The following is an 11102-nucleotide window of genomic DNA, read 5'->3' as shown; positions in this document are numbered from 1 at the left end:
AGCATTGCTAAACCCCAAAGCCTATCCAATTTTGGAAATTATAGATGTTTACATCGGTGTACCCCCTTGTCTTTATAAAAGGGAAAAACAATATGCAAATCACTTAAGGGAAATCAGACTATATCATAGACACATTTAGCACAAAATTGACCAAAACATCTCATCATATACTTGTGTAGTAGCATATGACCACTGCTGGCATGTTTATTCCTATGCCCAGGTGAGTACAAAGTGTAGAGTGACAATATGCACCCCTGATATGTAGTACCCTATCCTTTAGTTAAATGGCCATTTACAACAAATATTGATGCAACTACACAGTCCCATGTATGTGTGGATGGTTGAGTGACCCCCCCCATGAACATCCTCTGGGACAAAAATTGCTCCAGGTGATATGAACAGCCAGAACTATAAGAAACCGAGGCCCCAGGTAATGAGATCTCGGTGTCAAACTCCCAGCTAAGTCCTAAGAGCATGGGATAGCACCCCAGGTATGTATCTCATTTACATGGACTAAATAAGTAATTTAAAGTCTTGAGCTGAGTTAAGTCCTCCAGGGTGAATTGTGCCCAGCCTATAGATCCACTGGGCTTCCCGCATGAGGAGTGTCTTGTTCCTATCCCCTCCTCTGTCTAAGCTGGGCACATGGTCGATAAGAATGTATCGTATAGAGGATACCGGATGTCGTTTGATTGCACAATGTTTTGCCACTGGTTGGTCTGAGTCACCTTTCTCCAGGGCCAGAAGGATTGCTCTCCTTTGGTTCGCCATGCGTTCTCTTAGCGTCCCTATTGTTTTGCCAACATAAAAGCTGGAACATGGGCAAAACAATACATACAGAACATGCGTGGTGGTGCACGTGAGTGCCTGATGGTGTAGTTCTTATTAGAGTGGGGGTGATGGAAAGTTTTCGTGCTGACCAGCCTATTGCATCCTAGGCATTGGTATGAACCCTTGATATTAACCTTTATTTCACTCTCGTAGCTCCGTTTAGGATCTGTTTTGACCAGCATGTCCTTCAGGTTAATCCCTATCCGATACCCCACCAAAGGAACCAAATTCCTGGTGAAGTGTAATTTAGGATCAGACGATGTTACCGGCCAATGGGTCCTCAGTATGTGGCCTGTGTTCGTGGTAGTCGGTGTGAATGTATGTGTGTTTATGTATTTATTATATCTGCTTTGGATAGCTTAAAAGGTCATTATAGTCGGAAAATGACATGCTCTACGCTGTTAGAGCCTATAATTTTAAGATGACCCAACCTGTATCTCTATGTGTTTAACCTCCGTGAATGGGTTAGACACATAGAAGTACTGCTCAGAACTTGCAGAGAACTGCTGATCCTGTGCAGAAAATGCCACTAATTCATTCAGTAGTACTAATCACACGGCCCAGCTGTGTAACTAGCACTGCTGAATCAAGGTCAATATCCGTTTAGGACCCTGTGTTTAACGCCTTAACGAATTAGAGCATGCCATTTTTTACGTTAATGGCCTTTTAAAGTGATGGAAAACTTCTTTGTTTATAGTAGCAATATTTGTAATCATAAAGTAAAAGATGGGCACTTTCATTAATGAAATGCATTGTAAACGCTTAATTTTTTAATAATTACCCAATCATGTTTTTATATATTGCGCCGTTCTGCCTCCCATAATGGATACTCTATTTCTGTCTTCACTGATAATTCAGGCTATAGCCAATCGTATCACGCCCCCTTTGGCGTCCAGCAAGTTAATAATAACGCCCCTGGTTTTGTTTGGTCATGCGTTATTTCTGACTTGCTGGATGCCAAAGGGGGCGCAATATGATTGGCTACAGTTTGAATCGTCAGTGAAGACAGAAATATAGTATCTGTTACGGGTGGAGAAATGGTGATATATATATATATATATATATATATATATATATATATATAAACATGAAAGAGTATTTATTTAAAAAAATTTAGCGTTTACAATGCATTTAATGAATGAAAGTGCCCATCTTTTACTTTGTTACTATAAACATTGAAGTTTACTATCACTTTAAAGTGAAAGTCTATCCTAGCGTTTTACAAACGCTAGGATTGACTATTGAAACAGATAAAGGGGACTTTCATTCATGTAGTATAAGATACTTCATGTAGAAAGCTCCTTTATTTGTTTCAATTGATCGCCGTTCTTAGCTGCTACGGCAGCCCACGGATAAAACTTTTTTTTTTGCTAAGAGGTGACGTTTTCACCTCTTAGCCAATAGCCGTGCGATAAATCCAGCTTGATGCCCATGGGAGCTGGATTTACCGCACGGCTAGTAGTGGGACAAGGTATGGGGATCCTCTGCAAGACTGGCTACTAGCAGGGCAAAATATACTGATGAAGATGGAGTAGACACCTATAAGAGAACAGGCAACAAGGGATAATGCAGAATAATATACTGGGACCCGCTTCAATCTAGGCAGGGTACTGTGCTGTTATTCTGGGAGAAAAACAAATAAACTGTTGTAGTACAGCCCAGTAAACAAAGCAGGGATATCCACAGGTATTTATGGAGCTAGAGCTTGACTTATTGGGATTTCCATGATATGAACGTAGGTCAGGAAGCGGGGTTCTTGCATGGAAGCTGACAGAAATTAATATTGCACCCAGGGCAAAAGCAAACTGACTCAATACATGAACTTAGAATAACGAGTGTCATGTATTTTAATGATGACCAAGAAGCACCAGTGGTCACTGTGTAATTGCAGTACAAGACACAACTTGTCATGTAACTGCAGATTTAGAGAAAATGCTGTTTGGCACACTATTGGTGTTGGTAAAGTGCCACTGATATCTATAAATAACTTTTTATAGTTGTGTTTGGTTTAATAGGTTCCTAGTTATAAATTGTTGAAAACCGTTACTAGTCTGCTGGATATGTTTGCTAGTTGCACATAAGCAAACCTATCCAGATATGCCAGTTTTCATACAACCTGTGGCATATTCTGAAGAAGCAATATTTTGACATTCATTGTTGTTATATTACCACACCTACAGGTAGCATGATTGAAGATTAACAATAGATCAGTAGATAATAGGTGTGGCAGCTTAAAAACAAAGCCTCTCTGTAGGTGTTCATTAAACCACAACACAATTTTATGTTATACTCTACTCTAATTATAGATTTTATTTATTTTTCTTCAGGAATCATTTTATCAACCTCGTGCACTGGAGAAACACACAGACAGTATCCTGGCATGGGTATGTACAAATAAGGTCCTGCTACTCTACTGTTGAAACGTAGATAGGCCCACCTGACAATGTCATTTCTTCTGTTATGTGTGATCAGTCCACGGGTCATCATTACTTCTGGGATATTATCTGCTCCCCTACAGGAAGTGCAAGAGGATTCACCCAGCAGAGTTGCTATATAGCTCCTCCCCTCTACGTCACCCCCAGTCATTCTCTTGCACCCAAAGACTAGATAGGAGGTGTGAGAGGACTATGGTGATTATACTTAGTTTTTATAACTTCAATCAAAAGTTTGTTATTTTACAATAGCACCGGAGCGTGTTATTACTTCTCTGGCAGAGTTTGAAGAAGAATCTACCAGAGTTTTTTATTATGATTTTAACCGGAGTAGTTAAGATCATATTGCTGTTTCTCGGCCATCTGAGGGAGGTAAAAGCTTCAGATCAGGGGACAGCGGGCAGTTGAATCTGCATTGAGGTATGTAGCAGTTTTTATTTTCTGAATGGAATTGATGAGAAAATCCTGCTATACCGATATAATGACATGTATGTATACTCTACACTTCAGTATTCTGGGGATGGTATTTCACCGGAATTACTCTGTAAAAGTACATTAAACCTTTTAATAGGTATTTAATTCATGTTAAACGTTTTTGCTGGAATGTAGAATCGTTTGCATTTCTGAGGTACTGAGTGAATAAATATTTGGGCATTATTTTTTCCACTTGGCAGTCTGCTTGTTTTGATTATGACAGTTTCGTTTCTCTCTCACTGCTGTGTGTGAGGGGGAGGGGCCGTTTTTTGGCGCTCTTTGCTACGCATCAAAAAATTTTCAGTCAGTTACACTTATATTTTCTGCATGATCCGGTTCATCTTTGACAGAACTCTGGGGTCTTCAAACTTCTTTGAAGGGAAGTAGATTCTCTCAGCAGAGCTGTGAGATTTAATAGTGACTGTGATTTAAAACGTTGCTCTGTAATTTTTATGTTTAAAATTTAATTAGTGTTATTTTACTAATGGGAACAAACCTTTGCTAAAAAGTTGTGTTGTTTGTTAAGAGTGATGCTATAACTGTTTTTCAGTTCATTATTTCAACTGTCATTTAATCGTTTAGTGCTTTTGAGGCACAGTACGTTTTTATTAAATAAACTTGTAACCGAGTTGCATGTTTCTTGCTAGTGTGTTAAACATGTCTGATTCAGAGGAAGATACCTGTGTCATTTGTTCCAATGCCAAGGTGGAGCCCAATAGAAATTTATGTACTAGCTGTATTGATGCTACCTTAAATAAAAGCCAATCTGTACAAATTGAACAAATTTCACCAAACAGCGAGGGGAGAGTTATGCCGACTAACTCGCCTCACGTGTCAGTACCTGCATCTCCCGCCCGGGAGGTGCGTGATGTTATGGCGCCTAGTACATCTGGGCAGCCATTACAGATAACATTACAAGATATGGCTACTGTTATGACTGAAGTTTTGGCTAAATTACCAGAACTAAGAGGCAAGCGTGATCACTCTGGGGTGAGAACAGAGTGCGCTGATAATTCTAGGGCCATGTCTGATACTGCGTCACAGCTTGCAGAACATGAGGACGGAGAGCTTCATTCTGTAGGTGACGGTTCTGATCCAAACAGATTGGATTCAGATATTTCAAATTTTAAGTTTAAATTGGAAAACCTCCGTGTATTACTAGGGGAGGTCTTAGCAGCTCTCAACGATTGTAACGCTGTTGCAATACCAGAGAAAATGTGTAGGTTGGATAAATACTTTGCGGTACCGGCGAGTACTGATGTTTTTCCTATACCTAAGAGATTAACTGAAATTGTTACTAAGGAGTGGGACAGACCCGGTGTGCCGTTCTCACCCCCTCCAATATTTAGAAAGATGTTTCCTATAGACACCACCACTCGGGACTTATGGCAAACGGTCCCTAAGGTGGAGGGAGCAGTTTCTACTTTAGCTAAGCGTACCACTATCCCGGTGGAGGATAGCTGTGCTTTTTCAGATCCTATGGATAAAAAATTAGAGGGTTACCTTAAGAAAATGTTTGTTCAACAAGGTTTTATATTGCAACCCCTTGCATGCATCGCGCCGATCTCGGCTGCGGCAGCATTTTGGATTGAGTCTCTAGAAGAGAACCTCAGTTCAGCTACGCTGGACGACATTACGCAGGCTTAGAGTCCTTAAACTAGCTAATTCATTCATTTCGGAGGCCGTAGTACATTTAACCAAACTTACGGCTAAGAATTCAGGATTCGCCATTCAGGCACGCAGGGCGCTGTGGCTAAAATCCTGGTCGGCTGATGTAACTTCTAAGTCCAAATTACTTAATATACCTTTCAAGGGGCAAACTTTATTTGGGCCCGGTTTGAAAGAAATTATTGCTGACATTACAGGAGGTAAGGGCCACGCTCTACCTCAAGACAAGGCCAAAGCTAAGGCTAGACAGTCTAATTTTCGTCCCTTTCGGAATTTCAAAGCAGGAGCAGCGCCACCCTCCTCTGCTCCAAAACAGGGAGGAACTGTTGCTCGTTACAGACAAGGCTGGAAGCCTAACCAGTCCTGGAACAAGGGCAAGCAGGCCAGTAAACCTGCTGCTGCCTCAAAGACAGCATGAACCGAGGGCCCCCGATCCGGGACCGGATCTAGTGGGGGGCAGACTCTCTCTCTTCGCCCAGGCTTGGGCAAGAGATGTCCAGGATCCCTGGGCGCTAGAGATCATATCTCAGGGATACCTTCTAGACTTCAAATTATCTCCTCCAAGAGGGAGATTTCATCTGTCAAGGTTGTCAACAAACCAAATAAAGAAAGACGCGTTTCTACGCTGTGTACAAGATCTATTATTAATGGGAGTGATCCATCCGGTTCCGCGGTCGGAACAGGGACAAGGGTTTTACTCAAACCTGTTTGTGGTTCCCAAAAAAGAGGGAACTTTCAGGCCAATCTTGGATTTAAAGATCCTAAACAAATTCCTAAGAGTTCCATCGTTCAAAATGGAAACTATTCGGACAATCTTACCCATGATCCAAAAGGGTCAGTACATGACCACAGTGGATTTAAAGGATGCTTACCTTCACATACCGATTCACAAAGATCATTACCGGTATCTAAGGTTTGCCTTCTTAGACAGGCATTACCAGTTTGTAGCCCTTCCATTCGGATTGGCTACGGCTCCAAGAATCTTCACAAAGGTTCTGGGTGCCCTTCTAGCGGTTCTGAGACCGCGAGGAATTTCGGTAGCTCCGTACCTAGACGACATTCTGATACAAGCTTCAAGCTTTCAAGCTGCCAAGTCTCATACAGAGTTAGTTCTGGCATTTCTAAGGTCGCATGGATGGAAAGTGAACGAAAAGAAGAGTTCTCTCTTGCCTCTCACAAGAGTTCCATTCTTGGGGACTCTTATAGATTCTGTAGAAATGAAGATTTATCTGACAGAGGACAGATTAACAAAGCTTCTAAATGCATGCCGTGTCCTTCATTCCATTCAACTCCCGTCAGTAGCTCAATGCATGGAGGTGATCGGCTTAATGGTAGCAGCAATGGACATAGTACCCTTTGCACGTCTACATCTCAGACCGCTGCAATTGTGCATGCTGAGTCAGTGGAATGGGGATTACTCAGATTTGTCCCCCACTCTGAATCTGGATCAAGAGACCAGAAACTCTCTTCTATGGTGGCTTTCTCGGCCACATCTGTCCAGGGGGATGCCGTTCAGCAGGCCGGACTGGACAATTGTAACAACAGACGCCAGCCTTCTAGGTTGGGGCGCTGTCTGGAATTCTCTGAAGGCTCAGGGACAATGGAGTCAGGAGGAAAGTCTCCTGCCAATAAACATTCTGGAATTGAGAGCAGTTCTCAATGCCCTTCTAGCTTGGCCCCAGTTAAAGACTCGGGGGTTCATCAGGTTTCAGTCGGACAACATCACGACTGTAGCTTACATCAACCATCAGGGAGGGACAAGAAGCTCCCTAGCAATGATAGAAGTATCAAAGATAATTCGCTGGGCAGAGTCTCACTCTTGCCACCTGTCAGCAATCCACATCCCGGGAGTGGAGAACTGGGAGGCGGATTTCCTGAGTCGCCAGACTCTTCATCCGGGGGAGTGGGAACTTCATCCGGAGGTCTTTGCCCAAATACTTCGACGTTGGGGCAAACCAGAGATAGATCTCATGGCGTCTCGCCAGAACGCCAAACTTCCTCGCTACGGATCCAGATCCAGGGATCCGGGAGCGGTTCTGATAGATGCTTTGACAGCACCTTGGAACTTCAGGATGGCTTATGTGTTTCCACCCTTCCCGCTGCTTCCTCGATTGATTGCCAAGATCAAACAGGAGAGAGCATCAGTGATTCTAATAGCGCCTGCATGGCCGCGCAGGACTTGGTATGCAGATCTAGTGGACATGTCATCCTGTCCGCCTTGGTCTCTACCTCTAAGACAGGACCTTCTGATTCAGGGTCCATTCAAACATCAAAGTCTAACTTCTCTGAAGCTGACTGCTTGGAAATTGAACGCTTGATTTTATCAAAACGTGGTTTTTCTGAGTCGGTTATTGATACCCTGATACAGGCTAGGAAGCCTGTTACCAGAAAGATTTACCATAAAATATGGCGTAAATACCTATACTGGTGTGAATCCAAAGATTACTCCTGGAGTAAGGTTAGGATTCCTAGGATATTGTCTTTTCTACAAGAAGGTTTAGAAAAGGGTTTATCGGCTAGCTCATTAAAGGGACAGATCTCAGCTCTGTCCATCTTGTTACACAGGCGTCTGTCAGAAAATTCAGACATCCAGGCCTTTTGTCAGGCTTTAGCTAGGATCAAGCCTGTGTTTAAAACTGTTGCTCCGCCATGGAGTTTAAACTTAGTTCTTAACGTTTTACAGGGTGTTCCGTTTGAACCCCTTCATTCCATTGATATAAAATTGTTATCTTGGAAAGTTCTATTTTTAATGGCTATTTCCTCGGCTCGAAGAGTCTCTGAGTTATCAGCCCTACATTGTGATTCTCCTTATCTGATCTTTCACTCAGACAAGGTAGTTCTGCGTACTAAACCTGGGTTCTTACCTAAGGTTGTCTCTAACAGGAATATCAATCAAGAGATTGTTGTTCCATCCTTGTGTCCAAATCCTTCTTCAAAGAAGGAACGTCTTCTACACAATCTGGATGTAGTTCGTGCCCTCAAGTTCTACTTGCAGGCAACTAAAGATTTTCGCCAAACTTCTTCCCTGTTTGTCGTTTATTCTGGACAGAGGAGAGGTCAAAAAGCTTCTGCTACCTCTCTCTCTTTTTGGCTTCGTAGCATAATACGTTTAGCCTATGAGACTGCTGGACAGCAGCCTCCTGAAAGAATTACAGCTCATTCCACTAGAGCTGTAGCTTCCACTTGGGCCTTTAAGAATGAGGCCTCTGTTGAACAGATTTGCAAGGCTGCAACTTGGTCTTCGCTTCATACTTTTTCCAAATTTTACAAATTTGACACTTTTGCTTCTTCGGAGGCTATTTTTGGGAGAAAGGTTCTTCAGGCAGTGGTTCCTTCTGTATAATGAGCCTGCCTATCCCTCCCGTCATCCGTGTACTTTTGCTTTGGTATTGGTATCCCAGAAGTAATGATGACCCGTGGACTGATCACACATAACAGAAGAAAACATAATTTATGCTTACCTGATAAATTCCTTTCTTCTGTTGTGTGATCAGTCCACGGCCCGCCCTGTTTTTTTTTTAGGGCAGGTAAATATTTTTTAAATTATAATTCAGTCACCACTTCACCCTTGGCTTCTCCTTTCTCGTTGGTCTTTGGTCGAATGACTGGAGGTGACGTAGAGGGGAGGAGCTATATAGCAACTCTGCTGGGTGAATCCTCTTGCACTTCCTGTAGGGGAGCAGATAATATCCCAGAAGTAATGATGACCCGTGGACTGATCACACAACAGAAGAAAGGAATTTATCAGGTAAGCATAAATTATGTTTTTTGTGAATATTACCCCTTTAGTTCCTGCAAATATTGTCTCAGAAGAAAGCTGTTAGTCTGAGCTATATATAGCAAGGCATTTTCTGTCCTATTTATCTGTCTGCCCATCTTGGCACACATAAATAAAAACATAAGTCTCACTCAAATACAAAGTAGGGGATTTCTGTTTTATCTTTCTCTTACGATGTACTGTAAAATGTTCTCCCCTTTAAATCATTCCCAGTGAATCATTTAAGAGGCTGGACTGAATGTGTTTACAAATAGCTCCTTCACATTGATTTTTTTTTCTCTCCACCTACATGGAAAATCTCAGTACTTAAAGGAACAGTTTACTCAAAAATGTTCTCCCCTTTAATTTGCTCCCAATGATCCACTTTACCTTCTGGAGTGTATTAAACTGTTTACAAGTATTTCCATTAACCTTATATTGGCATTTGAATTAGTTTATTAAGCCTGTGGTATCCCCACCCCTCCTGAACGTTTTTGGTCAGGAGACCAAGCTTTATTAACACAGCCAGTAGAAGAAATTACACTCCCAGTGGGGTATAGAAGACATAAGGTAATAAAATGTTAATTTTCCATTGTTCTCTCCAAGTATTGGTGATTGGTTTATGGACCGATATAAGATAAAGATGCAGGTACATTTACACAATGTGATAAAGTAATGAGATCTGATTTATACCTACAAGCTCAGCCCATTTTATTAGGTTGTGACTTCAAAACACAAAATTAGCTAATTCATATACACAAATAAGCCTTATAAAAGCAAATCTCATACATTTTATACTCTGCTGCTGGTAAAAAAAAAAAAGCAATTGAAAACACATTAAGGGAAAAACTATTTTATAGTATACTGTCCCTTTAAGTGCTGTTTTTAAAAAAGCTATGTAAACAAGAATTTGCTAAATAAATTACATTCCCAGTTGGGGAAAAAATAGTGAATTTTCAATTGCAATCTCAGTACTTGCTTTTGTGTAAACAGAGATAAGATATTGAGGTAAGTTTGATAGAGATAAAGTGTGTTGTATCTCTCCCTAAAATCTTAGCCCAATGAAATGGGTTGTGGATTCAGCAAGCAAAAACAGCAATTTTATATAGAAAAATAAACCTAAAGGAGCAATTTCCCATACATTTTTTTTTTTCTTTCATCTGCAGCTGGTATACAAATTCACTGGAAACGCATTAAGTGGAAACCAATTTTAAAGTATACTGTCCGTTTATACTGTGCATTACTTTCTAGTTAGCTAATTATTATTATTATCGGTTATTTGTAGAGCGCCAACAGATTCCGCAGCGCTAGCTAAATAAGTATATTGTGAAATCCGAGTCTAAATTCACTGCGGTATACAAAATGTAAATACATTACAACATAAAAAAGAAAGTGCAATGCTTAAAGGGACATGAAACCCACATTTTTTCTTTCATGATTTAGAAAGAGCATGCAATTTTAAACAACTTTCTAATTTACTTCTATTATCTAATTTGCTTCACTCTTTTGATATTCCTTGCTGGAAATCATATCTAGATAGGCTCAGTAGCTTCTGATTGGTGGCTGCATACAGATGTCTCGTGTGATTGGCTCACCTATGTGCATTGCTATTTCTTCAGCAAAGGATATCTAAAGAATTAAGCAAATTAGATAATAGAAGTAAATTGGAATGTTGTTTAAAATGGTTTTCTCTATCTGAATCATGAAAGAACATTTGTGGGTTTAATGTCCCTTTAAATGTAATGAAACTTAAAGGATAATATCTAAAGTAAAATTCTAAGTATAAATATAATAACTCCCATTCTATATAGTGCTTTACTGTACTATGCTTGTCTTTCCTTCACATCCAGAAATTCAGGGAACCCCCTATAGAGAGACATGGCAAAATGTGTCTTTCCAGAATATTGTGAGGCATTTTTCAGTGCTATAGTATAATTATA

The 11102-nt window shown here is 40.8% G+C and overlaps 1 protein-coding gene across 1 annotated transcript in view; it reads left to right on the top strand.

Annotated features, from left to right (window-relative positions):
* Positions 1 to 11102, top strand: part of ABHD16A (abhydrolase domain containing 16A, phospholipase) — a 124632-nt gene that overhangs the window by 4507 nt on the left and 109023 nt on the right. The window contains exon 2 of the mRNA XM_053722087.1: positions 3159 to 3215. Coding sequence (XP_053578062.1) covers positions 3159 to 3215 — 57 coding nt within the window. The remainder of the gene's footprint in view (positions 1 to 3158; positions 3216 to 11102) is intronic.

Source organism: Bombina bombina, chromosome 7 (genome assembly GCF_027579735.1).
Source record: "Bombina bombina isolate aBomBom1 chromosome 7, aBomBom1.pri, whole genome shotgun sequence".
NCBI classification, from domain to species: Eukaryota; Metazoa; Chordata; class Amphibia; order Anura; family Bombinatoridae; genus Bombina; species Bombina bombina.
The sequence above is the reverse complement of the archived record's forward strand: the minus strand, read 5'-3'. Positions and strand labels throughout refer to the sequence as shown.